Genomic DNA, 22,216 nt, shown 5'->3' on the forward strand with positions numbered 1-22,216 from the left:
GCGGCCTCTGAGGCTCACTGCCTGTCTGCATCCCAGCTCGGACTGGGCGTCCCTGCTCCCTCCTGACCGGCCTGGGTACCACAAGCTCCCTTGGAAACAAAGCCCTGCTAATAGTTGAAGAACTGGAGGTGCTTCTTTTAAACCCTGGCTCTGCCCAAAAGCCAAAATGTGGGTGGGGATGGTGGAGGAGGTGGAGGCACAAGCTCCCCCCCCCCCCCCGTCCGCTGCCATCTTTCTGCCCCATCTGCTCCCTCGGCAGCGCCTCAGGGAGGCGAGCCTCCCTCCACAGCCTCAGCCCTGGCTGCTGGCCACTTTCTGGCCCGAAAGGAAGCATCTTTATTCTGTGAACAGGTCCCCTCATCCCTGCATCCTCCTGAGGACTCCAGGACATTAGAGCTAGAAGGGCCCCCGGTAACTCAGCCTTGCCTCCTTACTTCCCAGGTGGGGAGGCTGAGGCTCAGAGACGGAAAGCTGCTGGTTCAAGGCCACAGAGGGAGTGCGTGGCAGAGCCTGGGTGTCTGACTTCTGTCTGGTCCTGTGCAGTCAAGTGTCCCGTCACTTCAGAGGGACAGTGAGATGGGCGGTGCAGGCGTGGAGCACTGTTTTCTGAGTCGAGCAGAACTGGGTGAGCACCAGCTCCACCCCTGGCACTGAGGTGGACGCTGGTACGGGTCCTCATCTCTGAAGTAGGGGTGACACTAGGTCCCCCTCAAAGGATGCAGTGAGGATCATTTAGGTGAGGCATGTGCCCGGCATCATTGGCACAGCGCCAGGCACACAGTAGGTATTCATTTCTATACCCTCCCTCTGTAGTTGCAAGGATACAGGCCTGCTGAGAAGATGGACTGTCCTGCATCCCCTTTAATAGGCACCCCCTGCCTCAAGGTGGCCAAGAGAGACCACTTAGCTTGTCCTGGAAACCCAACATTGACCCTGCAAACTCAGCAAGGCCAGAGGTCGACAGGAACCAGGCCCTGATGCCTGGCTGGGCCCTGGGGCGCACCCCCAGACCTGCCCATCCCTCCTCGCATATGTGGGTCTCACTGGCTTTCTCCCCCGTGAACCCTACAGAGGGGAAGGCCTTGGTCCTTTAGCCCTTGGGGCGAGGTAGATGTGGGGGCTCCTGTGGAAAGAGGCTGATATCCCCTGGAGCCCCTAGGACTGCCGTGGGCACTGCAGTACCGCCCGTAGTGGCTCCCTGAAACCCCACGCCTGGAGGCGTTGCTCAGTCTGGCTTCCTCTCTCACACTGTGAGTCAGGCCGGGAGGATAAGCCACCCAAACCCCCAATGCCTTATCGAGCAGGAGCTTCTTGGCACCTTTCCCTGACATCTTCTCAACCACGCGGGGGGCTGGGCAGGTTTGGGTGTGGAGCAGTGGAAACAGGGACCGCGTACCTCATGCTGAAGACATGGTGGGCGCTGCACTGGGAGCTTCCCACACAGACGAGTGCTCCCAGGGGCTCTCCTTCCACTCCGCAGTGCAGGGCCTCCTCCCAGGCACAGAGGGCCTGTGGCAGAGCAGGGTCAGCACCTGGGTCTGTGTCCTCCTGACCCCACAGCAGCCTCGGCCGACTCCTTCCAGAGGGCACGGTGTGAAAATGCTGCCGAGCGGTGGGGCTGGCCCACGAGACATCCTGAGAGGGAGAAAGCCACGGATGGGAAGAGTCAGCGTGGGGGCAGGAATCTAGGCGAGGAAGCTGGCAGGAGTGACCTAGGGTACCCCAACCCCCCGCCTGGGAGTTCGGGGTTCAGAGGAGCCGTATGTGTTGGAAAGGAGGCTCTGGGGGACATGGTGCAGCCCCTCAGTGGCTGCCAGGAGCAGGGTGCTGGTGGTAGACCCCACAGGAACCATGAGCCCCTGCCCTGTGCCATGCCTGTCTGATGGCTGGGGAGAGGCAGTGGCTGACACTGACTGTCCCGTGGAGAAGACAACAGTGACGGGAACAGTAATGAGAAAGCCTTTAGATTACCTTTAGGTCGTGGTCAGTATGCTGGGAAGAAAAGGGGGGTAGAGTGATTGGGGGGCAACCTGAACTAGGGGTGCCAACGAAGGCTGCTCTGAGGAAGTAGCATTTGAGCTGAGACCTCTGCAGTGCAGAGACACGTGGCTTACTCCAGGCCACACAGTAAATCCAGGCATTGCCAGGCTAGACCTGCCATCTCTGGACTCCAGTTCTAACCATTTCCCTCCTTCTAGCAGCATCCTTCTCTTGGATTATGACATGCTCTCCTGTTGGATATTGATTCTCTGAGTCATTGTCTTACCTTCCTCCTGGTGTTTGCTGGTCCCAGTCCTCTCTCTGGAAGGTGGGCTATCCCCTGATGACTCCTAAACTGTCACCTCCATTCCTCACCTCCCCCCAGAGTTCTAGTGTCCTGCTCAACCTCTCTACGTGGATGTACCTGCGTCTCTTGGTTAGGACAATGTTAAGTCGATACATAGAGTAGTTAAAAAATATTCAGTTGGTTGTTCTCTCATATGATAGCTCCAAGAGGTGTCTCAGGTTGGTTGATTGCTCAGCTCCACAGGGTCATTTGGGGACCCAGACAGATGACTATACTGCTATCTTTAACACCAAGCTTCCCGGCTCTCTGGTTATCAGTCTGCCAGCCAATGTGAGGGGAAAACCTAGATGTCTACAGCAGGACTTTCCTCTTAAGCAGCTGAGGCAGAAGTTGAACGTAATCACTTCTGCTCACATTCCACAGACGTGATTTTAGAATATGCCCCCATCTAGCTGCGAGGGAAGCTGAGAAACGTGACTCTGTCCAGACAGCCCCAGTCTCCGCCACAGTCCATGCTCTCGAATGGTGAGGACTTCCCTGCCCTGGTGCTGGAGGGGCTTCTCTAGGGGGGGCCCTGAACCCGTGTCTCCCTGTCCTCTTGGCTTTGCCCTTGGAGAAACCCCTCCTTAGCTGTCACTCCCCACTAGCACCCAACAGAGTGTTGACAGTCTGTCCTCCTTGGGCATTTATTTATGCTGAACAGTCATGGGCTTTTGATGTCCATGCTTGCAAATTTGTTGGTACAAAAATTCCTTCAAAAACTTAGTAGGCTTCACATCAAAGTTGCTGGTTTGATCCCTGGTCAGGGCACATGCAGGAACAGATAGATGTTCCTGTCTCTCGCTCTCTCCCTTCCTCTCTCTCTAAAAACAAAAAAAAACAAAAAAAAAAACAAAAAAAAAACTTAGTAGAGTTCATATCTGTTCATGTCTAGTTAGCTCTATATACCAATAACTTACTTTTTTAAAAAAATATTTTTTTATAGAATTTTTTACTTTTTTATTTTTTTATTTTATTTATTCATTTTAGAGAGGAGAGAGAGAAGGAGAGAGAAACAGAGAGAGAGAGGAGAGAGAGACAGGGGGGAGGAGCTGGAAGCATCAACTCCCATATGTGCCTTGACCAGGCAAGCCCAGGGTTTCAAACCGGCGACCTCAGCATTTCCAGGTCGATGCTTTTATCCACTGTGCCAATAACTTTCTTGATAGAGTTAAGTTTATATGTCTTCTTGCCCAATCTGTGTTTTTCTCATTTTAAATGAAAGCTTCCCTAAGGAAAAATGAAACAATAAAGTTTCCCTAAGGAAAAATGAAAACAAATTTTTTTTTTCTCTGAACATATGTACCCCGATTTATTAATGTCACCCCATCAAAATTAATTTTAAAAAATGAAACAATAGACTTAAATGACAGCACTTACTATACTTTGATACAGGGTTGTCCCTTTATTTGGCTTAATGTTTGGCCTACTAGACAGGCTTTGAGAAAGGTTCTGAGCCAAGACAGTCTGATCTCCTGCTCTCTGGACAAAATCAGTTCGTTTTTCCAACCTTGAGGACATTAGTTTTCTGGACTCTCTTTTTCTTGCAAAGTAGCCAATTTCTTTCTTGTAATATCTTATCAAAAGCATCATTAAGCAGCCAACACGTGTAAATGTTTTGGCTCTTTCAGCCGTTTTCCTGGAATTATAGGCTCAGTAAGCACGTGGTCTGTCTTCCAAATTATTACAGGTGATGTGTTTATAAATGTTTCGTCACAGTATAGCAAGTGTCACCAGCTTTGCATCCTCCAGCACCTGTTTCCATATTGCTCACCCTCCGATGGCTAACCAGTGCCACATACGCTAGGGTTCTTATACACGGCAGCTTCTCAGCTCACCCTCCGATGGCTAACCAGTGCCACATACGCTAGGGTTCTTATACACGGCAGCTTCTCAGCTCACCCTCCGATGGCTAACCAGTGCCACATACGCTAGGGTTCTTATACATGGCAGCTTCTCAGCTCACCCTCCGATGGCTAACCAATGCCACATACGCTAGGGTTTTTATACATGGCAGCTTCTCAAATTCTGTATTAGAGGACGTTTTGGTCAACAAAGGACAGCATACCCAACAATGGTCCCATAAGATTATAATGGAGCTGAAAAATTCCTATCTCCAAGTAACAGCAGAGGGCAATGCGTTCCTCACGTGTTTGCGGGGAGGCTGGTACAAACAAGCCTACCGCGCTGCCGTCAGACAACAGCATAGCACACACACTCAGGGACAGTACTTAGTGCTCGATGATGATAGTAAATGACTGTGTTACTGGTTTCTGTATTTACTATACTATGCTTTTAATCATTATTTTAGCGAACTCTTTCACTTACAGAAATGTTTTCTGTAAACAGTGTGCCATGTTATGTCAATAGCAGTTCATTCATCTCGTGTTTACCACGTCTCTTGATTGCATCATTTTCTCTTGTGCTTGATTTAATCTCGTGCTGTTTTGTACAGTAACATGCTGTACAGGCTTGTAGCCTCAGAGCACCAGGCTATAGCATGTAGCCTAGGTGTGTAGCAGGCCAGGCCACCTGGGTTTGTGTAAGTGCACTGTACCGTGTTTGCACAAGGATGAAATGTTGTTCGTGACTGTACTGCTAAGCTGCGATTCAAAGGAACCCCAAATTACAGTGGCCATAGCTTACAGAAATTAATTTTTCTCTCACGTAATCTAGTTCTGACATGAGCGTTTTAGGCCTCCCCCGGTGGACGGTGGGTTTTGGTGGATAGCCTGCGGACTCCACAGTGGCCGTCCCAGCCTTTTCTTCCTCATGGCGTTCCCCTTCAGTCAGTGGCACCAGCGTCTCACACTGATGCCGGCGGACACAGAACAGTCAGCCTCGATTCCACACCCTCCCCTCAGTCTCGTCCATCGGCAAATCCTCACAATTCTATCTTCAGATGAATCCCAATCTGACCAGTTCTCTGTATCTCCATGGTCTTCACCCTGATCCAGGCCTTGAGTGTCTTGTATCCGGAGTCATGGAACAACCTTCTCAGCAGACTCCCTGCTTTCCCGCTGGCCCCTTTCCATGGCAGCCACTGGGAGCTTTTAAAAACATAAATTGGAGTGTGCATCTCCCCTGCTCGAAACTCCAATGCCTTACCTGCCTCTCCAGCACCCTTAGAATAAAATGTCTCCTGGCCCTGGCCGGTTGGCTCAGTGGTAGAGCGTTGGCCTGGCGTGCAGAGGTCCTGGGTTCGATTCCCGGCCAGGGCACACAGGAGAAGCGCCCATCTGCTTCTCCACCCCTCCCCCTCTCCTTCCTCTCTGTCTCTCTCTTCCCCTCCCGCAGCCGAGGCTCCAATGGAGCAAAGATGGCCCGGGCGCTGGGGATGGCTCCTTGGCCTTTGCCCCAGGCGCTAGAGTGGCTCTGGTCGCAACAGAGCGACACCCTGGAGGGGCAGAGCATCGCCCCCTGGTGGGCAGAGCATCACCCCTGGTGGGCGTGCCGGGTGGATCCCGGTCGGGCGCATGCGGGAGTCTGTCTGACTGTCTCTCCCCGTTTCCAGCTTCAGAAAAATACAAAAAAAAAAAAAAAATGTCTCCTTAACAGGGCCGGCAAAGCCTCTCACCCTCTCCTTTAGCCAACAGGCTTCCTTGGTGTTCCTAAATAAGCTAAGCTCAATTTAAAAAAAAAAAAAAGCAAGAAAGAGAAACAGAGACAGGAAGGGAGAGAGATGAGAAGCATCAACTTGTAATTGTGGTACTTTAGTTGTTCATTCATTGCTTCTCATGCATGCCTTGACCAGAGGGCTCAAGTTGAGCCAGTGATCCCTTGCTCAAGCCAGCAACCTTGGGCTGAAGCCAGTGACCTTGGGCTGAAGCCAGCGACCTTGGGCTTCAAGCCAGTCACCTTTGGGCTTTAAGCCAACGACCTTTGGGCTCAAGCCAGTGACCTTGGGCTCAAGCAAGTGACCTTTGGGCTCTTGCCAGTGACGTTTGGGCTCAAGCCAGCAACCATGGGGTCATGTGTATGATCCCATGCTCAAGTCAGCGACCCCACTCTCAAGCTTGTGAGCTTGTGCCCAAGCCAGGGACCTTGGGGTTTCAAACCTGGGTCCTTAGTGTCCCGGTCAATGCTCTATCCACGTGCCACCACCTGGTCAGGCAGGTCAAGCTCATTCTTGCCTTAGGGCCTTTGCATTAGGATTGGTTCCCTCTGCACAAAGCCCTGTCCTCCCACTTGGGCACACACCGGATCCTTCTTTGTCCTCCACAGTGTAAACGGATTCAGTGTAGTGGGTGAGAAGAGGGCTGAGGCTTTGAATCAGCTCTGCTGGGTACTAGCTGTGTGACCTTGGGGCAAGTTGCTTAGCTTCTCTGTGCCTTGGTTTTCCTACCTGTAAGTGGTGGTAATAAAAGTATTTGTTACCCACGGTTGCTGAGAGGATTAAACACAGTAGTGAACACATTAAATGAGTCAGTGCATACAAAGTACTTCAGAGCATGGCTCATATTAAGCACTTTGTAGTTTTATTATTGCCCTTCAGGTGTCACCTAAAGTGTCACCCACACTGAGAAGCCTTTCCTGACCACCCCCTCCCACATGGCTCAATTTGCATCCCCATCATACCACCCACAGCACATGCTCTTGTTTCCTGTTTATTGCCTGTGTCCTCCCAACCAGGATGCAATTAAAAAGTAGAGGCCAAATCCCTCATTTCCCAGTGGCTCTGGCTGGGAGCCTGCAGGGGGCGCTGCTCTGTGTGGCATCTCAGGCCCTCAGCGCCTCAGGGCAGTGCTCCATTTCCTCTTGGGAGTTGAGACACCAGGCAGGGGACCTGCTCTTAGGAGCCTCAGGTGCACTGGTGGATATGAACCCTTAGCAAGGGCCCCTAGAGCATGGACTCTGGAGTTGGCCCCTCGGGGTCCATCAGTTACTTATCCTCTGTGTGCCTCCATTTGCACATATATAAAATTGGGAGAATACCAATGACTTCCCAAGGCTGTTACTAAGAATAAATAGGATAATAGGTGTAACAAAGCTCACTGGCTGGCTTGGAGTATAACTCTCCAGATGGTGGTGGTAGTTGTTGCTGCGGCTGCTGTGCTGTAGTTAGTGCCATATCCCAGTGTCATTCCTCTGAGCGTGAATGAGGGTGCCTGAGGGACTTGAGGGGTTGGGGTAGAGCAGACGTAGAGAAGACAAGAACCAGGGTAGTCATCGGTTGTGTCTCTATTCCACAGTGCCTCTGTGTGTATTTGTGTGTGATTGGGGGGGGGGGGATGAGGGGGATACAAGGATCCGGAGAACAAACCCAAGCCTCCCTCCGGACTCAGTTCTGGAGAGCTGGGTGCCCTGGCTCTCCCGGCTGCAACGCCAGCCGGGAGCTGCCCCCGCTGCTCGCGCAGAGTAAAACCCGAGGCAGAATAACCAGCATCTCGAGTATGAGCCTCTGAGATTACGGCCGGGGAAGGGGGACCTGCGCCCCGCAGCCACCACAGTTCCTACAGACTTGGAGATCCCAGAACAGACAGTAACATCCAGGACCTCAGTTCCCGGGTAGCCCTTGCCGCGCTGCGCGCTCCGGGGGCTTCGAATGCTCCCGGAACCCCCGCGGGCGGGGCCTGCCTTCCGGGGAGGGGTTGGCAGGGGGTGGGCGGTGCGGGAGAAAGGGCCGTTACTTTCCCAGAGTGGCGGGGCCACGTCAGGCGGAAGGGCGAGGGGAGCGCAAGCTTTAAATGGCATTCGCTGTCATCGGAGCTCTCAGCTGTGTGGGTAGCAGCAGGCTATATAAGCGCCGGGCCAGATGCCGTGGGGCAGACGGCGGCAGCAGCGGCGGCGAGCGCCTCGGATCGTGGTGGAGCAGCGCCCCCGGAGCCCGGCGCCCCACCGACGGGCCCTCCACCCGTCCAACCGAGGAGCGCTGACCCTGGCCCACGAGGGCCGCACGCACCCCGCAGCAGATTTGGATCCCCCGCCCAGCGAGCCCCTGGCTGCTGCCTCCCGGGGGGCCCCGGCGCAGCGGCCGTCCCCAGACAGCCCTGCCGCCTCGCAGCCCGGCCCCGAAGACGCCGGCAGCGCCATGGCGGCCGCCAAGCCCAGCGAGCTAATGGGCATCTGCTCCAGCTACCAAGCGGTGATGCCGCACTTCGTGTGCCTGGCTGATGAGTTCCCGCAGCCCGTGCGGCCCACCAAGCTGACCAAGGGCAAGGGCCGGCTGCGGCGGCCGCGCCAGTCCCGCTTCAAGACGCAGCCGGTGACCTTCGACGAGATCCAGGAGGTAGAGGAGGAGGGGGTGTCTCCTATGGAAGAGGAGAAGGCTAAGAAGTCGTTCCTGCAGAGCCTGGAGTGCCTTCGCCGCAGCACGCAGAGTCTGTCGCTGCAGAGGGAGCAGCTCAGCAGCTGCAAACTGAGGAACAGCCTGGACTCCAGCGACTCCGACTCGGCCCTGTGAGGGGCGCCGCCAGCAGCGGGGACGCGCACACCTCCGCGGCCCGCCCGCCAGGGACTAGCGTGCAAACCCCGACAGGGCCCGCGCCCCTGGGACCCCGGCGGCCGCCCCTCGCGCGCTTGGACTCCTGCCAGGCTACGAACTGGTCGGTGCGCCCCACGCTGTGCGCATCCTGGGTCAGCGCGTGCCCGCGCGCCCGGGGACTCCAGGCGGGGGGCTGCTTTCTTTGCCTTTGTAAATGTTTATTTTTGAACTCTGCCCAGTACGAACTCTGCTGTGACTGTGAGGGGGAGCGCCTCCGTGCTGAGTCGCCCTGTCGCCCTGGTAGCCAGGGCTTCCTGGAGAGCCGCTCCACGCCCTTGTCCGATGGTTTGCAACTCCGATTTTGCACACCGCTCCACCACCGTTCCTCTCCCAGCGCACACCATTCACACTCACTCCAACACACTCTCGCTGAACACTTTTATAATTGTTAGGCGCGGCGGATGGGACTTGGGGTGCAGCGCAGCTGCTGCTGCGGCCGGAGGATTGATATTTATTTTTGCATTGCGGTGGCTGATGGCGTTTATTTAACGGTCTTTTTACCTGGAATTGTCAGTGGGGCTCCCGAACGGAGACAAATAAAGTCAATATATTTGCACAGTATATTTTTCCAAGCTTTCTTGAACCTTCGGGGCCCAGGCTTCCAAAACTGGGGGAGGTGGGGAAAGGATGTGTCTGGAATGGGAAGCCGGGATCCCAGAGTGGAGGTAACTTTCCACCTTTAGTCATGGGAACGAGGTCGCGCCCCAGGTGCCCAGGGCCATTGCTCGCCTCCTCAAGTGGATCCACGCCCGGTCCAGAGCGCCTCTGCCTCCATGGTCTGTTTCCCATCGCTGGGGAGGCAAAGGTTGGCGCTGTGAGGATGGAGAAAGTCCTTCTCGGTGCAGGTGACCTCTTAGGAGACAGGGTCATAACCTCTCCCCACCGCAGAAGACCTCATTCACTCCACGCCCTCCCCTGGTGGCGGGTGGGAGATGCCCGAGGCAGCAGTCGGAAACTCAGGTGGAGATATTTGGGTGGTGGGATCCGAGGAGGGGGAGCTGGGAGCCTGCCCAAGCTGGGTGGAAGTGTGGATGTTACCTCACTGTTAGGTGCTGACTCAGAGGAATGCCATGGACCCTGCGCGGCGGGATCAAACAACGCTTGTTTTCAGTTCTTTGGTTCCTCTGTGTGGCCCTTCACTTTGCCCTCTTCAGGGGTTTTGTGAGGAAGGTGGGCATGTCTCAGGTCAGAGCCTGAAGGGCTCTTGGATGCTACCGCCCCCCCCCTTTTGTTTACAAACGAGAAAATAAACCCAGCAAGCAGGGAAGGAAAGGTCACATGGAGAGTAGGAGTCGCAGCCAGCTCTCCTGACTCTGCGTCCAGTGTTCCTAACATCACAAGAGTCTGTCTTTACAGCAGCCGCCCATCATCCCGGCATTCCTGTCTCTGCACTAAATCCTAAAAAGAATGTTGTTTATTACCCCACCACCAATAAACAACATTCTTTTAAAGAGGGTGGGACTCCCCACTTGGAGCCCCTACCTTCCCAACACTCCAGAATTACTTCAGAATTGACCCACCATGCCAGGCAGAGGGCTTAGGAGGGACTCAGCTTGGGTGCTTTTCCTACTCCTCTTTCTCCAGGTTGCCCGTTTTCTATGCTTGGGTGCCCTCTGGTGGTGGGGGCTGGTGCTCAGCTCAGCCCCAGCGGGGGATCCCAACCGCCTTGGACTATCCCACGGCTCCTCTTGTAGCCCCTTGGCTCAGCAGAAACCTAGAGAGCAGAGGAAATCAAAGAAACAAAGAAACAAAAATAGAACCCACAGGGCCTGAAAGAATGTCCTCCACACTGGCTCAGAGAGGGGCCAGACTAGGGCACTGGCGTCTTTGATGCTGTTCTAGCCTCAGGGAACACACTGGCCATTGCAGTCTCCAGTGACAGTGAGTTCCACTGTGGTGAGGGCTCATGACAGAAGGCCCTTACTTGCAAATGCCTTAGCCTGGCGAGGCAGCTGTGGGTGAGGCTTTGGGTCCAGTGTCTGCAAGGGCCAGGACTGGGCTGGTGTGAGTACCTTGTGGGAGGGTGGAGGGTGCTGGAGTTCTGCATTCCCCCCCCCCATGCTCTTCACTCACCCTGCCCCACCCCGTCTTGTCTCATATCTTTACCTGTAGCTCCTGTTCTTACTCTACAGGAGCTGGTGCCCCAGACCTTCCTCGTGGCTGGCACACCCTGTAGGCCTGCGATCCTGGCTTGGGCGTCTCCCCTCTGGGCACCGCAGTACCCTTCTTCCTGCTAGCAGGTCCCCTTCTGCTATCCACCTTCGGCCTCTGCCCCAGCTGAAGGCCTCCTTGGGTCCTGCTGGCCAACACCTGGGGGTTGTTGTGGGGACCACATGCTGCCTCTCCAGGTCCTGCCCAGCAGCTGGCAGTGCCCAGCACAGTCAGTGCCACTGAAACGTTTGTCAGGTTAAAACGAGTGAGGGAACAGAGGAGGATCGATGTCCATCTTGCCTACTTCCTGGTTTGTCTCTAAATTATTCTATTGAATAGATGTTCCACATCTAATCAAGCTAATTCCCCACTCGTTGGTATACAAGTGATGTCCGATTTGTCCCAGTTTCTTAGTTTTGTCTCTGACTGGCAGTTAGTTCTCAGGGTTGACTATAGAAAGAAGCTTGGAAGAGGCGGTGACGTGGACAGAGGGGGCTGGGCGAGGAAGAGGGGGCTGGGATGCAGCGGTGTGAGAGGCGACAGGCTGGTCGCCTGCTCTCTGCTTCTGAGCACCTCTGCCCTGCGCAGAAGAGGAGGGGAGGAGATGAAGTCCCCTGGGAAATACTGGGGCTCAGCTCCTACCTGGGGTTTGAAGGCATTCCGAGGAGGTGTCCGGGCTGGGCTGGGAAGCCAAATAGTAGACAAGGAGAAAAGAGAGGGAGACCTGGGCTGAGGGAGCAAGAGACCTTGAGCACCAGAAAGACGAGGAGAATGGAGGCCCTCGGGACACAGGGAAACGGAGACATGGCAAGATGGAGGAAACAGAGTCAGGAGCTGGACAATGTCCAGACACGGACAGAAATAAGGACCGCCTTCGAGGAGGGAAAGAGAGGGGCCCAGAGAGCAGGAGGGAGGGAAGGTGAGGTAGGAAGTGCCCTGGAGAACGGGCACTGGAGGGGGGAGAGAGTGAGGGTGCCGCTCTCCCCGGCTGGCATGTGCCGGTGGGTGGGAGCCTGCCCAGCCGGCTGGATTTACAGCCATTTGGACTTACAGCTGTTGGGATTTACAGGCTTGTCCAAGGAGATGCCTCCCTCCTTGCCTTCCCAGTCTGGGCTTCAGCCCATAATCCTAGACTGGGTGACCAGTTTTCAAACAAGCTGGATCCCAGCGGAGGTAACAAGTGGCCATCCTAGCTCTGGCTGGCAGCCTCTTCTAAATATTTCTCTTTGGCCCAGGGGGAAATATTTATCAGGGTTTCTTGGGCTGTTTTGAAAGCCAGCTTGGCCTCTGCAGTCTGCTGCGTGCCGGTGCCGGGCCCGCTTGCTGTGGGGTTGGGGGAAGGGCCGTCTGTGATTCTAGCAAACGGGGTCAGCCGTGGACTTGAGCATCCTCCCTCAGGGAGCACATTTAGGGTAGACCCTAGGTCCACTGTGCTCTGGCAGAATGGGGAGGGGATAAAGGCCACCGCTGAGTGGGCATTTCCTGTGGTACTCTACTTTCATCTCGATAACCTTTCCCAGGCGTTTTACACAATAGAAAACTGAGGATCAGAGGGGTTAAGTTTATTGCCCAATGCCACACAGCTAGTCAGTGGTCAGCTGGGTTGCAACCCAGTATTTTTTTTCTTCTTGAATATAGGTTGTTAGTGACAAAAGTCGAGGCCATAATCATATGAGTAAGGGAAGTATGTCTTTACATATAAACTTGAGGTCTCCCACTGATCCAAATATAGAAATAAGACCTACATACAAAACTTTGATAAGAAAATCAGCTCTCCCAGAAATTTCACATCAAATAATTTTCACTGAATAAAGCAATGACTACTGCAAATCTTCTTTAACTTTTTCAAACAAATGTCCAAGACTTTAAGTTTCAAAGCCTGTGTTCTTTCTAGGATATGAACCCCAATTTTTTACTCTAACTCCCGGTTGGCAGCTATGAGAATGGGCTTCGCAGGCCTCCTGTTACAGGCGCTGTGATTGGCCACAGCAAGGCAGCCCTGGCTTTGAGATCTGTCCCGTGCACCCCCCCCGGGGGGGCCGCTCCCCACCAGTGACTGCGCACGGCCAGGAAACTAAGGTAGACTGTCCGGGAGACATGGATTTCTCTGCTGGTGGACTTTGGCTCAAGGAGTTCCCGATGGCTCTGCGGATGCTTTCTCAGACCGCCGGCCGGCCGTGAGCACCGCTGCCCCCTCCCTCTCAGGGCCGCTTGCATGGCAGCCTGCTGGCCTCTCTGTTTCGTTTCCCACTGCATGTCTCCTAATGAAATCCTTGCATGCTTAATCCCATCGTGGCGTGTGCTACTCAGAGAAACCAGACTGGCACACTCCCGTCTCCCAGCAGGTCCCCCGTGCCGCTCCCTCAGCCCCCCCCCCCCCGTGGCACAGGGGAGGACGATGGGCATCATTTAGGGAAGACTGTGGGGACATGGCAAAGCCACCAAACAAGTAAGTGTCCTGCTCCCGTGTTCTGGCTGGGGAATCAGCATGCCATGGCCTGTGTGTGGGGTGAGGACGAGGGGCCCCCGTGCGGACAGTTATCCCCTGTGCTCAAGGCTCCATGACTCATAAGGGCCAGCTGCCCATTCAGCTCCCAGGCCCGTGGTAGAGATTGCTAATTGTCCACCTACCTGAATTATCCCCTTTCTCCAGGGACTCTGTGTCCCAGATGCTCGTACTTCGGTCTATCAGTGTGATGAAGTTTTTGCCAAAGGCGTGCATTGGGAAGAAAAGCATGTTTCTCCCAGGCCTGGGTCTTAAGGTGTACCCTCCTCCTGCCCCCATGCTCTCTTGCCCCTTCCCACAAGTGGGGACGTGGGTGTGCCTGCAACCCAGCAGTGATAGACTGACCAGTCTACTGGCTGATGGGTGACAGAGAAACAAGATGGGAGGACCCCAGCCCCGGGCTCCTGAGTGGCTCTGTGGAACTGAACAGCCTGCCAATCTGGAATAAGCCACGTGGACTATTTTTACACGTGAGAGAAACACTCTGCTATCTTCTTTGGGCCACTAAATCATTACTGGATCTCTTTATTATAGCAGTCTTCCATCACTGTAAATAAATAAAAATTAGTTCTGGCGGTGGGGTGCTGTGCTAAAATCCCCTACAGCATGAATCATTGGGCTTAGTGGTTTTGCTGCCTGTCGGGAGGGTGCAGATATTGTAGGCTGGGAAGTTGGAGATCCTTGTCACAGCTTGGAAAAGCATTGGGTAAAGCCATTTTAATGATACTGTGGAAGGCTGATCACATATTGGCTGAGCCATAGCTTCAGGAGAAGTGGCTGGAAAGAGCCAGAACGTTAGTAGTGTACATGGCTGCAGTCCGTGACTTCACAAATTATTGCAAAAAAAAAGTCATGAGAGATGGAAAGGAATAGACGGTGTCTAGAAATGTGGGGGATCACAGAGGTGAAAGCCACCCCCCTTTGGAACCCACACAGAAGGAGATCAGCTGTGTGGGTCAGAACCTTTCTCAAAGGCCACAGGAAGCCCAGCACAGACCCAATCCTGGAGCAAGGTTAGATTAAGGGTGTTGTCTTCCCACTCCGGCCTGCTGCTTTAGAAATACCCAAAGGTAAGCAAAATTAAAGAGAGCGCTGGACCAGAACAGGAAACAGGAATAAAGCAGCTTCAGAACTCTGCTGGGAAAATATTCTGGGTATGGTTATTGGCACCTGGAACTAGCTAGAAGCACCTAGGCCAGAGATTGCCAAGGAAACGAGGAATTGGCCAGTGAGTGGATTGAGCCCGAAGGCCACCTCCAAGGAGGCTAGACCTTTAACACCTGCTCAGATGTGGTCACAGAGATGATGGGGAAAGGAGAGTCTTCCAGAACCAGGTTGGCCGGATTAGGCAAGCACAGCACGAACGAGCTCTTCTGCCAGAGCAAGCCCGCCCGTTGAGGCCAGCACGGTTGGCCTATTGCTGTGTGCCGGGGCTTCCAAGGGTTTCCCGTCTTCCCTTTCCACAAGGGAACGTTACTGTGGTTTTCCCAGCCCTGTCCAGCATCATGCTGGGGTGTGAAGGATGCAGCTGGGACGGGGGACAGACGACTTGTCTTGCAGTTTGGATGTCACTGGGCCATGAGGAACCGCATGTGGCTTTGGAGGACTTCCTTTCCCCTAGAATATCTTGCACTAGATCTGGAAGTTCGGGGTTGACTTCCTTGGAGACGGAGAGGGTGTGTTTTGTCGTGGGGAGGAGGAGGACACAAATATCTGGTAGGCAGCCGGGCAGCTCACAGTGGAGACTGCAAATGGCCCACTGAAATCTGTTTCCCGCATCATCCTGGGCGCAGCCTCTGTGGGAGCCACGTGCCGAAGCTCTCTTGAAGGAACGAGCAAGCCAGCGTGCGTGCCGCGCTGGGACCAGGGGCTTACCTGTGGCTGCCACTGACCAGGCCTGATGGCAGTGCCTGGGGATCTGGTGACACTGAGCTCCCCGTGGATGGTTGTGGAATGTGGACCTGAGATGGTCTGTTAGCTGAGGAAGAAATAACTCCTGTCTTACGCAAGCCGCTCCATTCCTGCCCGGTCTCTCTGAAGTCACCTGACTGCCAGAGTCCTTTCTGTCAGCCTGCAGCAGAGTGGGGGCATGCTCCCTACCTGTCTGACCCCGAGCAGGTGTGCTCATGACAGGAGCGTGCGTGTACCCTTGTCCTGACGGGGCTGGGGACAGGAGACCCCCAGCCCAGACGTGCTCCAGCGGTGCGGACGGGGGAAGACGGTCGTGGTGTCTTCAGAGTCCTTAGCAGAGAGTGGGACATGGCAGACGCTAGCCTGGCTCTGCCCCGCACCCCTTGGGTGTGGCCTGAGCGGATCACCTCCCCTCTCTTTCTCTGGTGGCTTGCCTTGCCTCTAGGTTCTGAAGTTCATAAAGGACCCAGGATATCTTAGAGCGCCTCGGAGGCTCAGGGGCCTGGCCTTGGGGGCTGTGCAGACCCTGCGTCCAACTGTATAGATGGGGAGACGGGGGGCGCAGAGACAGGAGCGCCATCACCCCACCCCTCTTCCCAGCCTTGGGGAGAGTCCCAGAAACTCTGGGCTGGGCTGTTCTGTGCTGAACAATTACTCCCAAACCCAAAATAACCTCCTGAGCGCCACCCAGCTGCAGATTCAGGACCCCAGCCAATGCGTCATTGCCCGCGGCCCAGCTCCTGCCCCTCTGGACCAGCTAGGTGGCCTTTAGGTAGCCTCTGACCTTCCTGCTGACCTTCTGGGAAGGGTTCTGACAGAGCAAGCCCGTCCCCTCGTTCTCGGAATGTGTGAGGTATTCCAGCAGAGGCCAGAGCCTATAGGCTGCTACCCTCAGACCCGGCCTCATAAACCCCATCTTATTGGCTGTTATATGTGTTCTGAGGCTTTTCAAGTAGCGTTCTTTGGTCTGCTGTAGAATGCGACTCTGTGAGAAGCTGCTGGGAACACTGAATTCACTTGGGACCACCAACCAGTAGTCGTGTGAGGGCCCAGGACTGCTGAGCCTTGCCGTGCGCACCACAGGAGGGCAGAGTTGCAGGCCCTAAAGAAGCCCAATGGGGACACACACACACACACACACACACACACACACACACACACTATCTTTACCCTAATGATTATCAGATTGGGTCCCGAGAGTGGGCTACTTACTGCCTTAGCTGAACCTAGTGGGCAAGCAGCAGGAACTCGGATATTGTAGGCTGGGCGTGGGGGACTCTGGGCCGAGTAATGGGTGAAACTGTCTCCTTCAATAGCGTGAAAGGCAGGGCTTGTGTCTTCGAAGGCTGTAACTCAGAGAGAAGTTGGGAAGAGCTAGAAGGTTAGTGAGTAGTGGCTGCTCCTGCCCCTTTCAGTGATATGGAAAGGAAAAAGATGACCCCGCAAGGATTAGCCAGATTTCGAGCAGAGATGCCACAGAAGAGTGAGTCTATGGGAATTAGAGGCCTCACGAGTTTGAAACAGCCATTGCTTCTGTCACCCAAACATAGGACATCAGATGGGTGTGACACAGAGCCTTTCTTTCTTTATTTTTTGTTTTCTAACTTTATTTTCTTGAGACAGAGAGAGACATCTATTTCTTGTTCCACTTATTTATGCATTCATTGGTTGATTCTTGTATGTGCTTTGACCGGGGATTGAACCCACAACCTTGGCATAGCAGGATGATGCTCTAACCAGCTGAGCTACCCAGCCAGGGTCTCAGAGTCTTTCTCAAAGACTATCCATCAAGCAAAACATTCCTTCAAGGGAGCCAGTCCCAAGGCCAAGATCAGATTAAGGGTGTTGCTTCTGTCCTAAGCCTGTTTTTTTCAGTGAGTCTCAAAACCACTGCCATTAATATCCAGGGAGAGGTGTGGCCAGAGCAAGGAAGCAAAGACATGAAGCAGGCTTGAGAATTATGTGGGGAAAATAGCATAAAATGTGGTTCCTGGTTCAAGAGATGACTGTAAGCAAACAGATTTTGATCCCTAATGAATCTTCCAAGGAATTGTTTTTCCAAAGAAACCATAAAAGCCCCAAAATAGCCCTCAAAGAAGACATATTTTCTGATATCCACTTCACTGAGGACAGGGGACAAGGGAGAGTCTTCCAGAGGGCAAGACTGGGGCAGCCAGAACTTCCACAGCCAGGGCAGAGTCCTCCAGTTCCTGCCCGGGACTGCTGTGTGCTGGCACACTCCCTCTTCTGACTGGGAGTGTTTGCCTTGGTCTCGCTTTCTCTGTTTCACCACTGTCTATTGGTCATGTGGGTGGGACAAATTGCCTTTTAGCTTACAAGCCATCTGGCCTCAAGGGCCTACATTCGAACCTGGTGGCAAGGTCTAGACATCGCTCAGAGATCATGGGGTGCTGTAACTAGATGGACTTTGTTGTATCCCCCAAGGAGAAGGGACGAATGTGTCCTACTCATGGGGGGATTGGCACACACCACAGGCCAGAGGATGGGCTGTGGCATACATTAGTAGTGATTCCCTAAGACCTGTTCTAGCCATTTTCCTAGGCAGGAAGCCAGACCAGTCCCTGCCCAGCCCACTCCTCAGACTTAGGCTTATCCGGTGCCCCAAGTTTTCTCCCATGAAATGTGAGTGCAGCCCTGGCCAGTTGGCTCAGTGGTAGAGCATCGGCCTGGCGTGCAGAGGTCCCAGGTTCGATTCCCAGCCAGGGCACACGGGAGAAGCGCCCATCTGCTTCTCCACCCCTCCCCCTCTCCTTCCTTTCTGTCTCTCTCTTCCCCTCCCGCAGCCGAGGCTCCATTGGAGCAAAGATGGCCCGGGCGCTGGGGATGGCTCCTTGGCCACTGCCCCAGGTGCTAGAGTGGCTCTGGTCAAGACAGAGCATCGCCCCCTGGTGGTCAGAGTGTCGCCCCCTGGTGAGCGTGCTGGGTGGATCCTGGTCGGGCGCATGCAGGAGTCTGTCTGACTGTCTTTCCCCGTTTCCAGCTTCAGAAAAATACAAAAAAAAAAAAAAAAAGAAAGAAAAAGAAAAAGAAATGTGAGTGCAAGTGATATTTGCCTCTCCTGGGCCCAGACCTGGGGTTAGGGGTGTGTCAGCTCCACAATTTCTCTTCCCTCTGACCAGGAATAACCTGGAAATGGTGGTAACTTGGCTTCTAACAAGCAGGTAATGACATAGTCTTAGGGGAGGACAAAGCTACAACTTGGAAGGAACTGGGGACCCTGAACTACTGAGTGAGCAGAGCTGTTTAGCATCCTGTACTGTCACAGGAAAGAAAAATAAAGTCGATTCTTCTTTCAGGTTCTGTGGGTTAGGGCTCCTGTGCTGCAGCAGAGGACCCTCACCTTCCACACCGTCCTTGCTTTTCTGTCCCTGACATCCACGTGGGAGAGAGTCCAGTCTCCTGCCCTCGGGCTCTTACTTTCCTTGCACTGCTGTCCTAGTGACTGTAGCTACTGGGCTATCCGCTGCACAGACATTCGTAATATTTACAGCTACCTCTGAGTGGCACCCGGAAATATAACATGGCTCTTTTTCACTTTGTTTAGTGCTCTTTAGCCTGAATTATACTTTGTTTTATAATTAAATCATGACTTCTGCCAATCATTGGTTTTAAAAAAAATTTTCTTGATAAGTCTTTGCTTGTCTTTTGGTCTCAGCCTCTTGAGTTTGTATTACGTATATCTCTTCCATACAGTAAAGAGTTGGATTTTATTTTGAGGCTTAATCTGAAAATATTTTTTAAAAATTTAATTAAATACAGACCTATAATAAGCAAAGAGATTGAATCAATAATCAAAAAACTCCCAATCGGGAAAAGTCTAGGACCAGATGGCTTCATTGGTGAATGTTACTAAACATTTAAAGAAGAATTAATACCAATACTTCTCAAAATCTTCCAAAAATGAAAAGAGGAGGAAACACTTCCTAAGTCATTTGATGAGGCCAGCATCACCTTAGTACCGAAGCCAGACAAAGACACTACAAGAAGAGACAAGAGACCCACTAATGAATATAGATGCAACAGATTCTCAAAATTCTAGCAAACTGAATCAGCAGCATATTAACAGGCTCATGCACCAGGACCATATGAGATGTATCCCAGGAAGGCAAGGATGGTTCAATAAATCCAACACTTTTCTCATGATAAAAGCACTCAGCAACTAGGAATGAAATGGAACTTCCTCAGCATGATAGAGGACATTTATGAAAACCCATAGCTAGCATTATCCCCAATGGTGAAAGGCTGAAAGCTTCCCATGAGGGCAGGAACAAGGCCAGGATGCCCACTTTTGTCACTACCATTCAACATTGCACTGAAGTTCTTGCCAGAGCAATTGACATTCTTATATATGAAGGCTTCTTTTTTTCTTCTCCAGTGTTCACCTTCATAATTATATAGTGAACCCTTAGCTCCCCACTTGATTAGGCAGTGTCTGATAGTGTCCCAGAATGGGCAATGAGAAAATCTGCATATTTGCCCATTTCTCTCCATCCCTTTCTTCAACACAATGCCAAATGGTCTCCACACGTATTTCCCTTTGTATTATTAAATATGCTGTATTATACTAAATGTTCTTTAACTCCCAGCTTTAATTACAGACAGGGCCATCAGGGAACATGCTCTACTTTTCTCTCTTTTCTATTTTATTTATTTATTTATTTATTGACAGAGACAGAGAGAGAGAGAGAGAGTCAGAGAGAGGGACAGATAGGGACAGACAAAAAGGGAGAGAGATGGGAACTATCAGTTCTTCGTTGCAGCTCCTTAGTTGTTCAGTGATTGTTTTCTCATATGTGCCTTGACTGGGGGCTAGAGCAGAGCGAGTGACCCCTTGCTCAAGCCAGTGACCTTGAGCTCAAGCCAGCGACCATGAGGTCATGTCTATGATCCCACATTCCAGCCAGCAAACCAGCACTCAACCTGGTGAGCCCCCGTTCAAGCCGTTGACTTCGGGGTTTCCAACCTTGGTTTTCTGCATCCCAGTCTGATGGTCTATCCACTGCACCACTGCCTGGTCAGGCTCTTTTCTATTTCCCTCTCTCATTTTTTATTGGCTATGTTGTATCTACATTGTGGTAGCATATACACATTTATATTAGATGTCCAACAGTTCTGTTTATCTTTGCTCTACATTTAAATAGACTCAATGCTTGTGCCTGGCACTCCTTTTGCTGTTGTTTCCCTAGTCACCTCTTGGTGTCTGAAATTTGTTCTCTGGTAGGTTTCTCTAGAGTTCATGGGAACAATACTCCCTGCATTCTTGCATGTCTAAAAATGTTTGTAGCTTTTATACATGAGTAACATCTTGACAGCATGTAAAATCCTTGGCTTACACTTTTCCCCTTAAATATCCTTGGAGAATTATGCCACTGTTTAGCACTGAATATTGCTGGGGCTAGCTTCATTTTACCCCTTTATGAATGAGTTGATTTTTTTTTTTTTTGGTCTGATTGCTCAAAGGATATTTTCTTTATCTCCAAAGTTTGATAATTTTATTGGGAGAGGCTTAGAATGGACTATGCTGGGTCAGCTTTCTCTGACCATGTAGTACCTTTAACATCAGATTCCAATCTTCTATGTCAAGAAGGTTTTCTTAAATTCCATTTTAAATAAGTGTTGTATTTTATTGTTTTGTTTCTCTCGTCTAAAGACTCCAATTATGTATATGGTGGTTCTCAGTCTTTTCCCTATATCTGTCCTTTTATCTCTAATTTAAAAAACTTCATCCCGGGCTCAGTGGCTAAGTGGATGAAGCATTGACCCCGTGTGCCAGAGGTCATGGGTTTAACCCCCAGTCAGAGGTCTGAGAAGCCATCGATGGGTACACAACTAAATAGAACAACGGAGTGAAACAACGAGTCGATGCTTGTTTCTCCCTCCCTCTCCTCCTCCTTCTCTCAAATCAATAGGAAATTGTTTTTAAAGAAGGAAAACTTCATTTTGTCTCATTTTCTTTATTTTCTTTATTTCTATCCTCCATTTCTGTTGTGTCGCGTCTAAGTCCTCCTTCCGATTGCGTTCTCCTTTCTGCACTCACTTTGTTCCTCACCCTCAGTGCTTCCGCCTCTCCACTTCTCGTTCTGCCTCCTCCCAGCGTCTTCTTGTCTCTGTGCTGAGTGGTTATATTCCTGCCTTGTGGTTTTCCCGGAAAGGGGAAATTACTTTATTAAGACTTTTAAGTTCCTAGAACAACGTTTGGTCAGATTGTTCATCCAGTCCAGGGTAAGGATTCTCTCCTTGGCCATTGTTCTTTACCTGGTAGGCTTGTTGACCTTTTCCAGCCTCGTCTCCGGCACCTTTGAGTTTGCGCTAACTCAATTTAAAAAAATGACATGCCATGAAACGGGTTGGATTTTTATGTCCCAGCTATTTGTAGAAGGTTCTTTCAGGGAGAGTAATTTTGTTCTTTCTGAGATTTGCTACCACTGGGCTATTGTGCTGTGTTCTCTGCACATTCATCGCCCCAGCCCGCTGCCCACCACCCACACTAAGGCCCCTCCCTCTGCACTCTGTGCTCTCAGACCTGTAGCTTGTATCGCGCACAGGTATCATCTAAGTTTACTATTTATTAGTGGTGGTTCTCAACCGTAACATTTACCCCTAAGTGGATATTTAGCAATGTCTGGAGACATTTTTGGTTTCTGCAGTTTGGAAGGGGTTTGATTCTACTGGTCTCCAGTGGGTAGAACCCAGGGATGCTGCTGAACATCCTACGATCCATTCTCCCCTGCGACAAAGAATTCTGTACCTGAAATGTCAGTTGGGCCAGGGTGGAAAGATTCTTTCTTTAGCATGAGCCCTTAGCTGAAGGTAAAGT

General features: G+C 52.1%; 1 protein-coding gene across 1 annotated transcript; it reads left to right on the forward strand.

The window, feature by feature from the left end:
• The first annotated feature begins 7,983 nt into the window (after nt 1-7,983).
• On the forward strand, nt 7,984-9,371 carry C1H11orf96 (chromosome 1 C11orf96 homolog). The gene has a single exon (XM_066253892.1). The coding sequence runs from the start codon at nt 8,082-8,084 to the stop codon at nt 8,727-8,729; it is 648 nt and encodes a 215-aa protein (XP_066109989.1). The 5' UTR covers nt 7,984-8,081; the 3' UTR covers nt 8,730-9,371.
• The last annotated feature ends 12,845 nt before the right edge of the window (nt 9,372-22,216 follow it).

The sequence above is a fragment of the Saccopteryx bilineata genome, chromosome 1 (assembly GCF_036850765.1).
Source record: "Saccopteryx bilineata isolate mSacBil1 chromosome 1, mSacBil1_pri_phased_curated, whole genome shotgun sequence".
NCBI classification, from domain to species: Eukaryota; Metazoa; Chordata; class Mammalia; order Chiroptera; family Emballonuridae; genus Saccopteryx; species Saccopteryx bilineata.